General features: G+C 29.2%; 2 protein-coding genes and 1 long non-coding RNA gene across 7 annotated transcripts in view; 2 read left to right on the top strand and 1 right to left on the bottom strand.

Annotated features, from left to right (window-relative positions):
* Src64B (Tyrosine-protein kinase Src64B) overlaps positions 1-5,969 on the top strand; it is a 67,968-nt gene extending 61,999 nt beyond the window's left edge. The window contains exons 2-7 of one of the 2 annotated variants that reach the window (XM_003691550.4): positions 300-526; positions 1,304-1,435; positions 2,281-2,491; positions 2,867-3,120; positions 3,229-3,939; positions 4,123-5,969. In XM_003691550.4, coding sequence (XP_003691598.1) covers positions 484-526; positions 1,304-1,435; positions 2,281-2,491; positions 2,867-3,120; positions 3,229-3,939; positions 4,123-4,337 — 1,566 coding nt within the window. In that variant the 5' untranslated portion in view covers positions 300-483 and the 3' untranslated portion in view covers positions 4,338-5,969. Of the gene's footprint in view, positions 1-299; positions 527-1,303; positions 1,496-2,280; positions 2,492-2,866; positions 3,121-3,228; positions 3,940-4,122 lie in introns of both variants that reach the window. The other variant, XM_012483537.3, reaches the window with a different exon arrangement.
* Positions 5,970-8,673: 2,704 nt separating this feature from the next.
* LOC100866371 (uncharacterized) lies at positions 8,674-11,107 on the bottom strand. Of its 4 annotated transcripts, none has more exons than XM_003691541.4 (2): positions 10,578-11,107; positions 8,674-9,769 (listed from the first exon to the last, which is right to left on the bottom strand). In XM_003691541.4, exons 1-2 carry the CDS (start codon positions 10,691-10,693, stop codon positions 9,097-9,099), a joined length of 789 nt encoding a protein of 262 aa, XP_003691589.1. In that variant the 5' UTR covers positions 10,694-11,107; the 3' UTR covers positions 8,674-9,096. The 4 variants fall into 4 exon arrangements, with proteins under 4 accessions (XP_003691589.1, XP_003691590.1, XP_086764051.1 ...); XM_003691542.3 differs by having other exon boundaries at positions 10,266-10,639; XM_086907925.1 differs by having other exon boundaries at positions 10,126-10,584.
* LOC105734818 (uncharacterized) lies at positions 10,999-12,467 on the top strand. Its single transcript, XR_015292005.1, has 3 exons — positions 10,999-11,180; positions 11,578-11,603; positions 11,983-12,467. It is a non-coding gene; the product is annotated as an uncharacterized LOC105734818 (long non-coding RNA).
* Positions 12,468-20,032: the final 7,565 nt, after the last annotated feature.

The raw sequence follows: 20,032 nt of genomic DNA, 5'->3' as shown, positions 1-20,032 counted from the left end.
AAACCGAATGAAAAATTCTTAAAGAAAGTACAATGCGTAGCTGTAACGTGCTCCTTTCACCTTCTCCTTATCCATTGTTAAAAACAATAAATCGAATTCAATAATGTAGATTGAAAAAAAGGGAGGGAGGGGAAAAGAAAAAAGAATCGCAAACAAAACATTTGCGTTAATGCAACCTCGTTCCTTAATGGGCCCTTCAATAACGAGTTATGACGAGGCATTTTGCATCCTAAAAAAAAAAAAAAAAAAAAAAAAAGGCGAGAAGTAATCATGGCCGATATTTCTGGTTCACCTTGCAGGTGCGCAATATTCAATAAACACGCGATGGAGAGAAGAAAGTGATGATAAAAATCGAAACGGAAGCCGCCACCGCCGCCGTACCAGCCCGAGTTCACGAGATGGAGACTTTCCTCGGGGCACGCATCAGTATAGAAGGCGCGTAGAATCAGGATCGAAAGGGGAGCATCGAGCACGGGATCCAAGATGGGCAAGTGTTGCAGCAAGCGGCAAGAGCCTCAACCCCTTGGTGAGTAACCCTCTCTCGCAATCTCCTTTTATCCTCATCCGCGATGAGTTTTTCCTTTGCTACTTCCGCCTTCCTTTCCCCCTTTTTACGTTTCCGTATCTCTCTGCCCCTCTCTACTTTTCGCGTGTTTTTATTTCTTTGAAATCCTTGAATGGAAGTTGGCTGTAACGAAATGAAACTGTGAGTGAAATTTTGGGAATGAAGATCGAGGCAGGGGAGAAAAGTTGTTTAACGAGTATATAGTGATTTACGTTTTTCTCGGGAACAAGTCGGCAGAGGTTACGATTTGTTAAAAGTATTTTAACGTGGTGGAACGTGCGTGGTAAGATGGGGGAGTTTTAATTAGAATTAAATCTCTTTGATGCAATTTAATTAAAGCGTTAAAAGGATGGGCTTTGTTAACTCGGGGCTTGTTAATCCTGGTCTAATTGCTTTTCTTGATCGATTTAAAGTGATAGAATTATTCCAGGTTTAGATAACTTCATCATTGTCCCTCTTCTTTAATTAATCGACCGATAGATTCTTTTTCTTCTGCTTTTCTATCATTTCTGTCACGTTGGAATCTTCTTACGTGATGTAAAAAGAAAAAGACAATATAATTATATGAAAATAGATAAAAAAAAATTATTTTTGTAATTCGTATGAAAATTTTATTCATTTATTCATTCTTGAGATTATATTTGTTCTATTGATCCATGAAGTTTTATCTAGATCTGAAATAAACGTATATATATATATATAAAGCCATTTTTCATACTTTCGTGTTTGATTATCCAGGTTACAAGAAAGCAGATACAGGACTAAGCTCGAAACACAGTAATGGAGGTTCCTTGGATCGGTACACTGCTGACCCAAATCAAAGGGGTGTACAGGCTAGGGCAGACATCATTCGACCGAGGCCGACACCTTGTAAGCTACAAATTCCTCACCAGTCACGTAAAACAAGCTCGCCTGTCGTTAAGCCTGCATGTGTGTATATTTATGTTCTTTTATTTCACTTTTTAGCTAAGCGATTTTACTTTAAGCTTTAGCTTTAAGATTCTAATTTATAAGCCTGCGATTTATTTTTCTTAATCTTCGAACCAGATCAAGTTATTATATTTACCACAAATTGTACGATATACTTGAAGTAAATTTGCGCAATTATTTTTGCGTGGATCAAGTTTAAGAAAATGTTTAAACCAAAAGAAATTTGCAATTTGATGAAGAAAATTTTTTCGGTCTCAGGGAAATTGATATTATGTGAAAAAGAAGTTTCTCTTAATATTCCCTTCTTCGAATTTATTTAAGCAGAAATCTGCAAGTGAGAATTATTCAAATTTTATCGATCGATAATTATCAAATTCAAAATTTCAATATTTTACGTATTAAGCAAAGTGGATCATTTATATTCAAAATTTAACCTTTTTCATTATCTCTATTTCATTATAAAATTATTAAAAGTTAAAAGTCTGAAACTTTTTTTTCTTTAATAAAAATTTAAGGATAAAGTTTCGCTTAATTTTCACCCAAGGAATTAATACGAGATCATGAACGAGATCGTCTAATATATATATAATAGTTTTTGCACAAAGAATGATTTCAACGTCTCATCGACGCGTGATAGCTTAATCAATCAATGTTCTATCAGTTCCACCTGCGACCCTAAATAGATCAATCGTGAACGCTTACAGGATTCACGATAAAATTACAATTCTCCCTAAATAATAAGCCTCTATTTCTCGAACTTGTAAATTGGTTTGTTCTCGAAACAGCGCATTCACAGAGGTCGAACAAGATCGTGGTGGCTCTGTACAATTACACTGCGCGCGAGAGTACCGATGTCAGTTTCGTGAAGGGCGATCGAATGGAAGTATTGGATGACTCCGAGCCCGACTGGTGGAAAGTTTTACACTTGACAACTTTGCAAGAAGGTCTCATCCCGTGGAACTTTGTGGCCGTCGAGCGTTCGGTCGAGAGCGAAGAGTGAGTTGTCCAATTAAAAGCTTATAATTTTTTCTTTCAGCACAGGCGAAATATGAGACAAGATCTTTTTTTGTTTCGTGATCTAAGAGATCTCATTCTATAAATGAAGAAGTCCTTGTAAATTAAGATAAAGAATAAACTTCGTTTAAACACGCTAAAAAAACTTTCCTGGAGGAAACAATTGAACGAAGAGCAATAAATTGTTGTAAAAAAGTTAATCGTTGTTAACTAACTCTCATTTTATTATAATATAATAATAATAATGATCTCGTATTTCGATCTAATTTTCTATTACTATTTCGTCGATTTTATTTTATCTCCATCCGCATTTATTTATTCAACGAAATCCTGTTTATCATCATTTTTTTCTCTTAGTTGGTTTTTCGAAAATGTCTCGCGCAAAGAAGCCGGTAAGCTTCTTCTGGTGGATGAAAATCCTCGGGGAACATTCTTAGTCCGACCCAGCGAGCACAATCCAAGGGGATACAGTTTATCCGTGAAAGATTGGGAGGAGGGAAGAGGTCATCATGTAAAACACTATAAAATTAAGCCTCTCGACAATGGGGGCTTCTTTATCGCCACCAACCAGACATTCCCAACTCTTCCAGCTCTTGTTATGGCGTACAGCAGTAAGTTGGAACACAAGCTCGAACAAACGCATTCTCACCCATCTAACTATTCCCCACGAAATTTCTGTAACCATTTTCTAACGTTATATAAACTCTCGAATATTCCAGAGAATGCGTTGGGTCTTTGTCACGTGCTCTCGAAACCGTGCCCGAAACCGCAGCCGGATATGTGGGATCTCGGGCCCGAGCTGCGAGACAAATGGGAGATCAATAGGAACGAGATACAGCTAATACGGAAACTGGGTCATGGGAATTTCGGCGAGGTTTATTACGGCAAGTGGAGGAACAAAATCGAAGTGGCTGTGAAGACGTTGCGACCTGGGACCATGTCGACGGAGGCATTCCTACAAGAGGCGGCGATTATGAAACAGTTCCGGCACAGACACCTGGTCGCGTTGTACGCGATCTGCTCGAAGGAGGAGCCGATTTACATCGTGCAGGAGTACATGTGCAACGGTAGCCTGTTGGACTTTCTGAGGACGGGTGACGGCAAGTACATGCAGTTCGAGGATCTGATTTATATCGCCGCCCAAGTGGCGTCCGGTATGGAGCACCTCGAGAGCAAACAGTTGATACACAGAGATCTGGCAGCGAGGAACGTTCTGATAGGCGAGAAGAACAAGGCGAAGATATGCGACTTCGGCCTGGCAAGGGCGATCGAGGACGACGAGTATTGTCCCAAACAGGGAAGCAGATTCCCCGTTAGGTGGACAGCGCCGGAAGCCATTGTCTACGGCAGATTCAGCATTAAGAGCGACGTTTGGTCTTACGGTGTCTTGCTAATGGAGCTATTCACTTATGGCCAAGTTCCTTATCCTGGTATGGTTTCGATCTTTTTCTTTTTTATTATTACTTTTCTTCTTTTTTTGTTCTCGTTTATTCAACGCAATAAAATATGTTATATTTCTATATGTTATTAACTGTGATTGTCTTTCTTAATTAATTCAATTTGTAATTGCTTTATCGTGATACGATAGATATTTTTTATCGTTCGTTTTACAGGTATGCAGGGTCGCGAAGTAATTGAGCAGATCAATAAAGGCTACCGAATGCCTAAACCATTAAATCACCCGCTGCCGGACAGCATTTACCGATTAATGTTGCAATGCTGGGATGCTAGCCCCGAGAAGCGACCCACTTTCGAGTTCCTTAATCACTATTTCGAGTCATTCAACGTAACTAGCGAAATACCGTATCTGGAACCACCAACGGACTGATACACAGCTCACATGCAGAGTCACCTGGTACCGCACGGTCATTTTCATCCAGCGCACATCAATTGTGCCATGGAGTTTTATGGTATTTATTGCTAAATCTCTAGCAATCATCTGGAGATTCTGTTACCGTGTTCTTTTTTATATTGAATAAAAATTCGCGGGTTTTCCGCGTGAACGATGAATTTCAAAAAAAGAGGGAGAAGGAAGAAAAAAGAAGGAAAAAAGACGAAGAAACGAAAGAAATGGTACGAAGGAAATTTTATAAATTATACATTGGTGGCGAAGAATTTTGTAAACGTTACCAGATTTCTCGAAGCAATCATTGTTAAAGGCTGCCAAAAAGAAAAAAAGAAAAAAGTAAAAAAAGAAAAAAAGAAAAGAAAATTCTACGATGATCGAAATTTGATAAAAAAAATTATTGAGCGTCATCGAAAGAACATCTCAAGAACAATGATCTTGTGTGCCATTGAACTTTACGAGAAAAAGAAAAAAATAAAAAAAAAATCTTATTCAATACTGTGAAGAGGTATTTTCAAGATCTTGTGAACTTTTGTGACCAATCATGGATAACTGCCGATTAATAATAACGAGTAAAACGTTGCGACTGAAAATAAAAATTCTCTAGAATGTCTCTACCCGCCACGTATTCAATATATATTATAGAATTTAAAAAACGGAATCATTCTCAACGTTCGAGCTATTTATTAAGCATTTTCACAATTTGGAGAATATATTAAAAATATTTGACGAAGATATCTTATTAAACAAAAAAAAAAAAAAAAAAAAATGTTTAGAGGGTAGAACGGAACCAGTTGAGAATTTAAAAGTAGAATTTTAAATAGTAGACGATATAACCAATTATATTAATCCGTCAATGTATGATTACAACGTCGACAAATGGAAGTGTCGCGACATTTATACATATAATCTAAGCGATTGCTTCTTTATTGATCTCGAATCAATCGCGACTGATTTTTCCTAAGATCCAAATAATTTTTTTTTTTTTTTTTTGGATTTGATCCTTGGAAATTTCAATACAAATTACACAATTTTGTGCATCATATCGATTATTGGATGCACGAGTCTGTATCGAAATACAATCGCATTTTATTAATGTGTACCTAGCTGTATGCAAGTTTTGATTTCGAACGATACGTCGAGTAGGACAATATTTTTTACGAGAAATTAATATACGTTTTATATACGTAAATGAAGAAAATTTTTTCGATATATTTTTGTTCTGTGAACAGTATATATCCCAAATATACGATTCGAAAGCACACGTTCGTTTCTCCGATATATACAAACTTATATATTTTTTTTTCTTTTTTTTACTGTGATCATAATCTATATATAAAAAAAAAAAAAACTAACTACTTGTTCTCTATAAAATCAATAATATCTTATAATATTAATTTAAGTCTTTTTTTTTTTATAATTCAATATGAGAATAAGAAATTATTAATAATAAAAATAAAAACGTGCGTTATACGACTGTATGTCGCCACGAGAGGTGACATTTTTTTTGAAAATATTCAAAAAAAATTTCGAACTATGTAAATCTATTAAGAAAAGAAAAAAAAAAAGATAAAACAAAATAAAAAAATAAAAAATTATACTTGAAGGTAAAAATTAAGTCATCGATGTTGCTCGTACAAAGTGTTTGAAAAAAAATTGTAAATTTTCTACTAAATATACAAATGACAGGTTAGGGTAGAATTTAGACGGTAGAACCGTGAGGTAGTTATAAATCTCCTCGAGATGTGAAACGCCAAATATCTTTTTTTTTTTTTTTTCTTTTTTTTTTTCCATAATTCCGTTATACAAGATTTTTCTCGGATAATGGTTTCGATCTCGAGGAAAGTTTCGATATATCGTTGTCTCGTCATGATCGTTCTTCGTGGAACGTATTGTTAGACATAAGTCCCTAGGCGTACATTGAATTATTTCACGATAAACAAGATGAGCCATTATGACACTTTAGATATTAAAACATTTAAACAAATAAGAACACAAAAAAAAAGATGGAAGCGAATGAGTGGATAAAAATATCGGGAGAAAAATGATAGAGTATATGAATATATGAAAGTGCGAGTGACGATAGGATTACATGTGTGAGTGTAGTGAATTGTTACACCCGTGAATGTGTGGTATTTTTTTCACGCGCATCTTGCCGTGACATTAAGAAACGAGCAATAAAATGTCGTGCTTCTTGTACGGCCCGTAACTATTGCTCAATAGAAAAAAAAAAAATTATCGTTTTCGCAAATGAACATTTTCGTGAAAAGAAAAATAACAAATGTCTGACAAATCAGTGTTTCTTCTCTAATGACAAATTTCATATTTAACACGGACACCGATACATTCGATACATACTTTTGTGGCTTATGTTTATTGGGACTCGTCGCGAACTCGACATTATATTGCCACATATTATATAGTATACCAATAAATATAATGTTTTTTACTATAATTAGCGAGGCAAACACCACATACCTTCGTTGTGTGAGTTGACTAATTTATTCTATATAGTATGATGCGATGAATGCACGTGAAAAAGCATCATGTTTATGTAGAGTTAGAAAGGTAGTTGTATTACGTCCAGTAAACTTTTTCTATGAGCGTTTTATACCGATCAAAATGTTGTTGTGTTTCTCATGGAGAATGATCATTTAAGATTTTTCGCTAAAGATCATGTTGTCGCCATAAATCGTAGACGTATGAAATACAAATCATGCACGAATTCGATTCGTCGAGCGATGGAATATATCCATCATTCGTATAGAAAGTATATACGTTTGATTTCTCTATCTTGAACATGTCTCACTGTCGCATTTACATCATTTTATCCAAGCAAGACGAAGAGAATAATAGTATATATAAATGTTAAATACTGGTAAGGGCATCATGTGGCCTTTCCATTGGACCTAGAGACTGATATTATTTAGACAAAAAAAAAAAAAAAGAAAAAAAAAACAGATTAATTGCATTTGAATTTATACTTGATGATCACTCTTGAAGAAACTTTTCACATGAATATCGAATCATAAATAATTGAAATTTCAAATTTTCTTATGGCAATTGGTACAATTTGTAATAATAATTCAGATTTTATATCAATTATATATCTGCAAGATTATGATAATTCTTTGTCAGTCCATGTTCAAATTAGAAATTCAAGAAAATATTGTAGGGAGAAAATATTATCTCTTGAGATAATAAACTTCAAGATTTTTAAATAAAACAAAAATAACAATTGTAACAATATATCGAAATCGAATTCTAGTCGGGAGACGCTACGTGTTTTCAATCAATTGTAATGTATGATAAATATTGCAATTCATAATGAAATTATCATGAAAGCAATAATATTATCATTATTATGCTTTTGATCAAAGCAAAGTATATTCTCAATATGCTAGTTGATTTAGAGCTATCAATTTTTTAATATTTCTGGAGTATTCGTTACCATACATAAATATATATAGAATATTAAGATTATAGATTTAGAGTTTTTCGCTAAATTTTTGTAACATATATATATAAATATTTGTCCTCATAATCAATCGAGATAATTATCGATAATTATAAATCGAGTAGTACTTCATAACACTAGTTCTATTTTTACTACTTTTATCTAATAGCTATTTTTACAACTTAAGTATCATAAAATCATAAAATTATCTTTAATTTTAAAATATGAATTATAATATTGTAATTTATACATATATTTTTTTTAACACCGCGTCTCTCGACTTGGAGACAAATTTCCATCCTTAATTTATAAAGTACGCTTGAAATTTGCATCTTTTTCAACTTTTCTATTTTAAAAATTTGTTTCGTTGTGGCTCCGTTCAAATGAAATTTTAATAAATCTGTGATATAGTGACAGACCTCATGTTTTGATACAGAGTTTGATTATTGCGCGGAGCTACCAACGAAATTAACATGTCAAATTATTTAATAACCCTTTGTAAATGTTAAAAATGAAAACAGTCACGTGATGCGCACACCAAATAGATGGATATTTTTTAATGCATTTAGGCTTTTGTCAAGATTTTCACAATACACCGCGCGTCAACATGGTTCACTCGTACCTAAAGTAAAAATGGATCAATATATCGTCATTGTTTACGTACCAAAGCTTATTATCATTAAGTAATTTAATAGTTACTTTATATCATTGTATTAAGTACTATAAGCCTATGCAGATAAATATATTATGTATCATATTAACAGAAAAGTGTTAAATGATATTCATATATTTTATCCATGTAACTCAATATTATTTTTTGTCAACAAACACATAGATTGGGAATTTTAATAATACAATATGTTCATTGCAAGAAATTTATTCTAGTATCAATGTTTTTTTTTGTAATACAAAAATTTTATAAACAAAGATATTAAATCTTTTCCATAAATAATTAAATGAATTAGTTATGACACAAACGATTTTAAAAAAGAAATATTATACTTTGTTTTATTATTTTCAAGATTTTTACTTTTTGTTTTATCATTTTTACTAAAATTAAATTTCATCTTTAATACTCTTTTTCTCTACAAAAACGCAGATTTTTTTTCATTTTTTGTTTTTTTTTTTGTTTTTATTGTATATTATATATAATTTAGGTACCAAATTAAATTGGATTCGTAGCAAACATACAGTATTTAGACTTGCAATCATGCATCAACCTTGCATGCTGGTCTTTGAAAAACTGTATAAGAAATCTGTCTATTACAATTTAATATATTATATTTAAATATACATCATTTCTGCCATGTGTGACATCTTCTTTGGAATATGAACAAACTCCTCGAAGTAACTGGCAAGTTCATCAATAGTGACATCACACGAAGATATTCTTGCTTGTACTGAACATGTATTTGAACTTGAAGGTTGACCGGTTGAAGTAGTGGTTTCTGATTGACTATTGCCTCCGCCTGGACCAGGTCCTCTTTTTAAACTTGGCATTGTATTACTACGTGCTCGTTGAAAACTACTAGCTTGATAATTATCTTGAATGCTGGTATCATCCTTAACTTGTCTAGACTCTTGGTTAATATTTAATGCTTTAAAGTCTTTTGCGACCATACCATGGCCAAAAATTTTTGAATTTTTTCCACACATACTAAATTTACATGTTTCTTTAAGCAATGTATTCGTTAGATTATCACTAAGACAATTAGTGCCAGTATCATTTAATTTTAAGACAGCCTCCTTAATAATTGAATTCTTATTTTTATCAAGTACTCTTTCATTTTTTGATGGTTTAAAATTCGTTGTACTTTTTACGCCTCTAGGACTGATTGTGGTTAATGTTGGCCTAATAGGCATTAATCTTTTTTGAAATAAATGACTGCAGTCAGAACTGATAGTTTTATTTGTTCTGAATGGATTTGATGAGTTTATCTTGTCGGTAGGTGATATACTGAAACAACAAAAAATAATGTTAATTTAATATTATTAATGAATTATATTATCATTAATAATCATTAATAATAAATAAATTTATAAACAAAATTGAATAAAATTTGGTTGAAAAAAGATTTAGAAATAATATTGAAATTTTTAAGAATTATTCAAAGTCATCTTAATAATTCATCATTCATAGTACATAACCTTGAATTAAATATTCTAAGCGTATTCTTTCGTTGCTTATGCAATAGTGTCAAACTACGTGAATTCATATTAAAACCGTAAAAAGTATAACATTTGATTAAATCATATTCGAAAATATATAATTCATATTAACATATTTCAATTAATAACAATAATATTCCCCACTTCATTTATAGTCTATTTTAATTCTCTTGATTACGTTCATAAATAAATTATGCAAGAATAACATTTCGTATATGTAGATGACTCTGTGTGTGAGATCTTTTAAACTTGCTCAAAATATGTAAACATTTCGATTTGCTTACAAATCACAGTCAATGTTGTTATTTCGCACCATCGAGAACAAGAAATGACGATCATTAAAATACATATTCACAAGCGCTTGCATCATTAATAAATCAAAAACACAATAGCGTAAATAGAAATCGTCACGTAATTTGCAAAATGAAGTAACTTTAACCAAAGACCTTGACCGCGTGTGAAAATGGATTGAGTCGCAAAACCGCTACGATCCGATACATCGAACAGATACACGGATTCAGAATGTTCGAGGTACTGGAAAGGGATAGTTGTGAGGAGCAGGCGCTTTAAATGAGCTTTCGGCGGTAAATGCTTACTGTGGACAGCTCGAGGAGAGACGATCAATTTCGAGCTTCTCCAAACTCGCCGGCAATACTTCGTCAGCCATGCTAACAATTTTGCACAGATCTGTGCTCAACGTTTGTGAGAACATGGCATCATGCCGAATCACTGTTGGCAAACAAACGTTGACAGCGCGTCGGAAAATTCCAGAATGAAGAATACAATGTTTCGGGAAATAGGTTAGAACGATGACGATAGTCTAAATTCCACAACAACGACATTCACCGCGTTTCTCTTTAACTCCGCGATTAAATTTAATGCGTTTCACGTGTGCATCATCTCGTTTCCGTTATTACTGAATTCACTCATAAGATATTGTCTATAGATGCGACTTCGCGATCAATTAATCATCGACAGCACGTAAATAAACAGACTTTTGCGCGCAACTGCCATTCTATTGCTGCTCAATACCGGAAGTAACGACTGCAGATGGCGCTTCGAATGCATTCATTGCCCGCCCGACGCCATTTAAACTTTCGAAACTTTTATCGATGTTTAAATGAATCTAGAAGATATGTATATATGGGTTTACGTTTATCTTTATCTTTTACGGAATTCAACGTATCATCAGCAAACAGGTAAATAATAGATAAAACTTATTAATTTTGACATATAAATGGAGCATCATTATAAATAATAAGATTAGATAAAATTAGTTAAAATGAATTTACATTTATTCATCATATAAATCATAAAATTTCTTTAAATTTTGTTTAATGTCCATTTTAGTGATGTCAATTAATTATATATCAATTTAATATCAATTTATTTTGATATCATTTATAACTTTTATAATAAAAATATCTTGTGACTAAAGATAAATTGAAGATAACCTTAAAATTTTAAAAAATTGAATAGTTGTAATTTCTTTTGAATCATACAATATTAATTGGAATTAATTTATAAAAATATTATTGCGAAATTATTCGAATGATTTGCTTTATGTGATAACTAATGATATGTATTTTTTTATAGATAAACTGTAATATTTCAACATGTTAGTAAGTACATATTTTCGTTCATAAATTGTAAATTCTATACACATTTTATCATATATAATATTCATCAAAATTATATAGATTTATTGAAATCTTCATTTTATAATTACAATATTTAATTTACAACATTTATTATTATACTATAAAAATTGTAAGTATCTTAAAATGCTAATATATTTTATAGGATTCTAACCTATTTTGTCAAATATAGATCTATATATTTTATAGAGAATTCGATATATAGATAAGATTATTATAAAATAAGTTTAACGTAATCAAAATTATTATAATCAAAATTCTAATTAAAATTTAGATAAAGATATATGTATTCTAAAGCAACGAATAGATTATAACTTAATCGCATGCGATTCTATTTTGACAGATTTCTATCACTACATTTATGGCCTCTGTATAAACTACCAAGATTTAAGTAGAACAAAAATACGGTTGTAATATTGATCAAACGTATCTTTGCGTCATTAAGGATGTCGTGATTTCCGTGGAAGCTTGTTAGAAACCCTCATGGGATCGATTTAAGCTGCGACTAGAAGCATAGTATCGTGAAATGTAATAGGTTTAATCTGTTTCTTGTTTCGAACTCGAAGTCCCTGTTGAATAGCTTGCGTGTACTTACTTATTGTGACTTGTTGTGTAAATCTTGAGATAAAATCGAAAGAAAATTTATTGTCATAATTTATGAAAATCATTCTTATCATATCCCGTGTAGCGCTTTATTTTCTTTCTCTAACGTGAATGTGGAATATCTGATAAAATATTTCTACATTACTAAGATATTTTTTAAATTAAAAGAAATAAATTTTTGAAATAGATAATTATAAATAAATATTCTTATTTTTGATACAAAAATTTTGTTTCTTTCTAATACAGGGTAAATAAAATTTTTTTTACAGATACTAATTACATAAGAAAGAATAGTAGTTGTATAAGAAAAGCAATTTTTATTTCTAATATTATTTCAATACAATATATTAAATTCATATTATTGTACATAATATAAAATATAAAAAATTTAATTTATCTTTTTAGAGAATAAGAAATAAAAAATAGAAATCATAGATATCTTTATTGCATTTAATTAAATGGAAAATCAATATTTTATTTACAGTGAATTTTATAAAAATATAAAGTATTTGCTCGTGATCATTACATAAAATCATATTTCTAAATAGCACTTGCTTGTGGAAATATTTCAGTTATCTAATATTTGTTTAAACATTTCAAATTTTCTTTATCTCTGAATATCTATATTTTCATATTTTTAATTTGAGTTTGTATTTATTTATTTCTATAGATATGAATATTTATATATTTATTTATCATTTATACAATTGATATATATATATATATATATATATATATATATATAATTTATTGTTTTATATTAATTATTATTAATTAAAAATAATTTTGAGAACAAATTCTATCAAATGCATTTTATTTGAAAAAATAATTAATGAGTAGTCAGTTTTTTAAAATTATTTAATCTTGATATAAAATAGAAATAATAAAAATAAATTAATTGAAATGAGAAAAATTCTTCATATTATTCTTTTTAATTTTTATTTTATATAAAATTTGCTAGGATAGATTAAATTGAATCATCGAAAGTTTTCAAAAACTTTATTGAATTACACACATATTTCTTAACTTAAAAAAATTAATACGACCATTTTTAGATTATAATGTTTTATTATAAAATGAAATTTTTTAAACATTAAAGATTCATGAAATTTAAACATAACATTATTTTTTTTTATTCAATTTCAACAATCTTGAAGTTAAGCATGACTCAATGTGTTACATATATAATATATATTACAAATTTACATAAAATATCTGGACAATTTTAAAGAAAATTATGAATATATATAAAGTAAGAATTATTTTATTTCATAATATTTCATAATAATTTCATATTTCATGTTCGATTTCCTATATAACTATAATGAATCAGCCAACGAGACTCAGGAAACCTGACGCACTCTACGAAACGCTTTATTTTAGCATATGAGCGAAATATTTACGAATTCCTCGTGCCGAAAAGCACTCAAGAGCCTTGGTACGTCGAATGTGAATCTTTTCAAAGATATTCTCATATTTCTTCACTTTATTAATCTCCTTGTCCATCTTTGGAAATTGGAATGCCATATTTCTCCTTTCGATTAAGTAATCTCGGTGTTTCATAATACTGAAAAAGTAAAAAGAATTAGGCAAGAAAAATAGAATTTCACATATATACATGTACATACACATGAAAAGAAATAATTCTATACATTTCAAAATAGCCACTTTCTAAATCCTATACTCGAAGTCTTTGCACTTTCTACGTTAATGTTATTCTAGACATATCATTAATATTTCCATCGATACTATGATTAATTCTTTGTTTACTTGATAATAAGTATAATATACTATATCAATGCATTCAGTAGTATTCTTATTTTTCTGTAAAAAATTGAAAATTACTTGTAAAAGGATTAGTTTATCATTCCTTGCATATTTTTCTTATTAATATTTAAAAGAAAATAAATTTTATAATTTCAAAAAAAGAAAATTATTAAATAAGAAAGAAGAAGAAATAAGATTTTTAATCTTTAATATGTAAACATTATATTTACATAAGTATATTTTATTATGTAATATAATTAATAGATAAAATGAGTCGTTTATATCTGATTCCAGCTTTTGATAAATTTAAAAAAATTTTAAAATACTCTGATATAATAATTTATCAACATTTCTATTACATTATACAAACTTTTAAAATTTGTTTTAATAAAAATAAAAATTTAGAAAACTTTGCTTATAAAAAAATTTTATTATTATACATTTTTTTTGGTTTTTTTTTATTGTTTTATAAAATAATAATAATTCTACAATTAGTAACAATTATCTAACTTTAGTAACTATTATTTCCACTCAAATAAATCATTTCCAATATTAATGATTATAGAGATCTGCTCTCAGTGTTTTTAGTTATATTGATTTATTATGAGACAAACACATGATATTTAGATAGATATCAATAGATACTTTTAGGATATTTATTATATTTAGGATATTTAGTTGTAAATGAAGAGATTTATGAAGTATGAGTACATTTGGTGCAAACATGTTTTAATATATTTTAACATGTTTGAAATTGAAATTTCAATGTATATTGAGACGAATATACCCAAATAAACTTTATTATTGACCTAAATTATAATAAAGATTATTTTTGAATCGTATTGACATGAATAAATAAACTTTATTAGTAACATAAACGGATAGCTGTATAAATCATAAATCATAATAAAAATTACTTTGTTTTTATCAAAAAGTAATTCTGAAGACCAATAATAGACCAATTTCCAAAAAACCAGAAAATGTCAAAAAAAATTCGATCCTACAAATTGACGATCCCTGTGAGATCGTTCGAAGGCGTATCCCGTTTGTCTCGTTTTCTCGCTTAAGCGGGTAGAAACGCGGGTTGGAATTTTGCCAAGACCGTGGTACACGTACAAGTCACACCCACGTTTCTCGACCGCGTTCACTTCCTGCGGGTTTGCACACGGGTTAGAAAAGGCCGTGGTGTGGCACGCGGGATATGCTGGAATTTATATTTCAAGATCGGTCGAGCAGAATGATCTTTTTACGATAGAAAAGATATTTCCTAGACAATAACTATCCCCGATTCAAGGCATTAACCGACAAATCCTTCTCTAAGATACAACGCGACAAATACCGACAAAATGGCGCGAGAGAAATCATCAAAGTTAAATTAACATTGATACATTGTACACGACCCGTCGACACTTGTTTTGGAGTATTTATAAACACGATAGAAGGAATTTAATTTCCAATGTGTTGATGTACATATTTGAGCAAAGGTTTCGTAACGTGTTATTAATGATTGTGCAGAGTTTTGTACGTACGTAGTTTTGGTTATTGAAATGATTTGATGTAAAATAGTTTTGTAAGGCATAATGGATAGGGATTTTTTTTTTTAAATATAAAAGAGGAGATCTATGGAATATTTGTCTATTTATTTGATAAAATATTATTCTGAAAGTTTTTTTTTGTACATAACACATAGTCTAGTTCATTCATTTTCTTTTAACTTTTTAAGAATTCATATATTTCCTCTTTTAGTATTCGTTTAATTCTTTTGTAAAATTTACTAACTAGGAGAAAAATAATGATTTACAAGTTGATTAAGTTATAGATTATTATAAGTTATTATAAATATAAGTAAATATTTAACATTTCTTATAGATAATTGTAAAGGTTGTAAAGGTTATAAAATACAATAAAGATTATTTTTCTTTTATTTCAGCTCATAGATCTATAACATAATTAACTTATATGGTACTATTTTAACTTTGAGAATATACATGTACATGGAATATTTGAATTTATCAATGTAATGTATTCTCTTTATTATATCTGATTCGTGTTAACTATTTTTTTCAGGTATTTCTAATAAATTAGAAATTTTTTTTAGATTTAGATAGATACATCTTTTTTACATCATTTTCTTCATTTTATGATATAACCTCTTTGCGTTGTACATAAATATCTAAAACATTCTTGAGGTAACCATTTTTTAAATTCGTATAATTCTATAAATTCATAAAGATTGAAAATTCATAATTGAATATTGAATATCCCAATAAATCTGAAGAAGTTGAAACTTATCATGTGTCATAGTTTGCTATTTCTCCACTTTTAAGCCAAGAGAAATAAAGAAAGAGATATCTCAAGATCCGTTTACATAGTATTAATATCTAAATGCCTATTGATTATTGTAGCGGAAGACGAATATAGAGATTCTAAATCGAGTCAGTTCTTTCTCATTACATATTCTTCTGACCTATATACAATATCCAGCAAGCACTTTAAGTCATCGTTAATATGTATACGAAACATTTGATGTCTTCAGTTCAAGTTAAATTTAATCAATTAACTTTATTTATTAAATTTTGTTTATTCTATGCATTCTTTTACGGTGTATAAAAATGGATCATTTTAATAAGATAGGATTCTGATGCATTCGAATGTATCAAAATTATGTATGCATCTCGTATACGGATACATATTTAACAAACCTAATCTTAGATGATAAACCTTACTCTTTTTTTACGGTAAAACTGGCACCGTCGTTGCATCTAAAACGGAATGCAAAGATCATTTCTGTCTGCTACTTCACAACACTGTAAACCGTCAAACTGAGAGCAGACGGTGTATATACACAGCTCGTAAAATGTAACTTTGTAGCCTATACTCTGAATCCATTTCTTTTTTTTTTTTTTTTTTTGAAATAAGGTTTTACATATTTTTGTTTCAAAATTCCAAGTTTCGATGTAGGAGGATATTATTGTATCATATATTTGAGAAAATATTAGTTTTAGGAAAACATTTTTTTTAGGAGATTTGATTGTTAACTGAAAAAATAAGTAGCATATATTGTTAATGTTTGTATATTTGATTCATTTTATTTTGAATAAATTTATTAATTTATTAACTATTTCAATTTTAGTAATTTTTGATATTTGGAATATTATAGCATTTAGTACTGTTCTAATTGAAAATGGATTGATTCTATTTGTTAGTTTTTCAAGAGACCAATATTAATTTCTAAAATTAAGATATATATTAAATTTAATGAAATTCCAAAATTTAATTCGAGCAAGAAACAATGACAAAAAAAAAGTATTAGAAATGTTTATAATAATATTGTATTTATGGAAGGGAATTTCAAGGATTTGGAATATTTAAATATTAGTACAGTATCTTTTTTAATATTGTATTTATGGAAGAGAATTTCAAAGATTTGGAATATTTAAATATTAAAAAAGATACTATAATAATACTTATATATATTCATTAGAAGAAATAATCGAAATAAATGAAATTACAAATAAGATTTGATAAAAGTATATTTATTAAAAAAAAAATTACATATAAAATTAATATGATAAATATATAATATTATATATAATATCGATGTTCCGATGGCTTGACATCAGCTACCGATGAAAACGCGAAAACATTTTGGCAAATCCAATCATTCCCCGGCAATTCTCATTGGTCCAACTGCAGGAGTTATATTATGCATCTCGATGATTTATCCACGAGTAGCTCCCTTCCTCACTTTCTGATACTCCAATCGGCTTAATGGCGCGTTTCCATCGCGGTTGCGGTTCCACCTAGGAAACGAAGGAGGCCTGGCCATCACGCAACGTCGAGAACCGCGGCCAAAGGCATCGAGTGATATTTATGAGAGTCCTTATGCTGGAACGCATGTCGGATAACTTTAGTGGGGGTGTGTTGGGGATGTCGCTGCGACCACGACGGAAATAGCTGGGCGCAGGGATTTCTCGGTGGAATGACACGCACTTTCGACACATTCTCCGGGCCACTTCCGCGTAATTTGCTGGAAGTCCTCTAAAAGCGTTCTCGTTTGTATAATAATCCTGAAAATTTTAGAAATTATATATCGAGTCTTGGAACAGATATATTTTGTTTTACTATATTTTTTTAATTTTTTTGATATGAATATGTTTAAAAAATGAAATAAAATTATTTTGGAAATATTTATTGTTATTTTTTTAATTAAGAGGAAAGTTAGAGAAGTTGAATCATGAAAAATATGGAAGTATAGAAGAACTTAATAAAATAGAATTATTATTTTTTATTATTATTATTTCATATTATTAATATAATAGACATTTGTGTAAATGAACGTGACTAATAAAACGAAATCGTAATAATATTTTGATGAACGTGACTAAAGAAATGAAAGATTAATATTTATGAACGTGACTAAAGAAATGATAGATTAATATTTTTATGAACGTGACTAATCGAATGGAATTTAAATATAGATTTATTTTATCAATGTTATGAATGGTACATTACATCTATATCTTTTTATATGTTATATACAATTGTACAGATATTTTTCTATACTTAAATTTGCTCATGAATACATAAACATTCGTGGTGAAATTTTATAAAGTTACAGTTTTTAATAAATTTGCATAATAAACAAAGGTTTGAAAATAAATTATATTGTTTGAATAACTGTAAAAATTTATATCTTGTAATTTTAAAATTATTAAATAATTATATAAGAGAAACCAGAAAATTTTCAATATAATTATATTTATATTTTATTCTTTTATACTTTCATATTTTTCATAATTTTTATTCAATATTTTTTAATCTTCTTCTTAATTAAAAATTAGAATTCTTTAGTTAATTTTGCTAACAGAGGTGAAATCTATACTCATTCGTACAGGTTTCTTTCCAACATTGAAAATTTGAAAAATATTTCACGTTCGTTGTATATTTTTCGAACCGAGATTAGCAGTTGTTGCACACTGCGAATATAAACGTTTATACGGATAACGTATCTCGTCCAGGCGCCACGTGTTTGGCACGAAAATACCTCTTAAAATTTGCAATTCGCGAAAATAAATTATAAATTACAGTCACTTTGCCATGTCTACGGGTGACACAAGATCGTTCATAAATTCTACTTTGATGAAGAAAGATATTTCTTTATTTATTTCGTATCTAGAAGTAGGATCATTATATTATAATGAAAATAAAAAATTAATATGGAAAGAATAAAACTATTTATCAATCATTATATCATTATTACATCATTAAACAATAATTATTAGATTATAGATATCGTATTATGTTAAATATGTAGAATCACGTATGTACAATATATATATATTACATATAACATATATTTAGGAAAATATCAGTAATTTTATTGTTATCTATGTGTAAGTATATTTATCGTAATTTATATTACAATACGTATATGACAATAATTTCTTCAAGATATTATAAATTATTATTTAATTAAGAAAATTAATTTGAGAGTTTTTAAATTTATAAAAGATAGTTCTACATCAATAGGAAATGGAATATATTTTTTGCTTCAGTATTTTATCACATTTCTTTTTAAATTATTATGTCACAATACATTTCTTTTATGAATCTCAATATTTCATAATCAAGCAATCACTGAAAAAAAAAAAAAATAAAATAATTCAAAGTAAAGTAAACTGTCATCAAGTTGATGACATTTTACAATTCGTATTCAACCGTGTATGATTTTTTGGCTAACAATCAATGAACCTGCTATCTATTAAAACGTAATGAAATTGAAAATATACGAGATACTTTAGATATAAAAAAATAATTGACAATTTCACCCGATAATATTGTTCCTTCGATATAGAATACTCTCTTTGCGGTATTTAGTTCGAACAGATGGCTGTACATAAATGTGTATACTGCTCCAGTGCTGAGAGTGCAGTGTTTTCTATAATTTTAGACTTATAAATCATCTCTTCTTTGATATATTTTATGGCTATTGGAATTCATGTTGACAGAAACGTCGATTC

The sequence above is a fragment of the Apis florea genome, unplaced genomic scaffold, assembly GCF_048593485.1.
Source record: "Apis florea isolate Af1SG1 unplaced genomic scaffold, ASM4859348v1 contig_2_pilon, whole genome shotgun sequence".
Classification (NCBI taxonomy): domain Eukaryota; kingdom Metazoa; phylum Arthropoda; class Insecta; order Hymenoptera; family Apidae; genus Apis; species Apis florea.
Note: the sequence above shows the minus strand (reverse complement) of the source record. Positions and strands in the feature narration are given on the sequence as shown.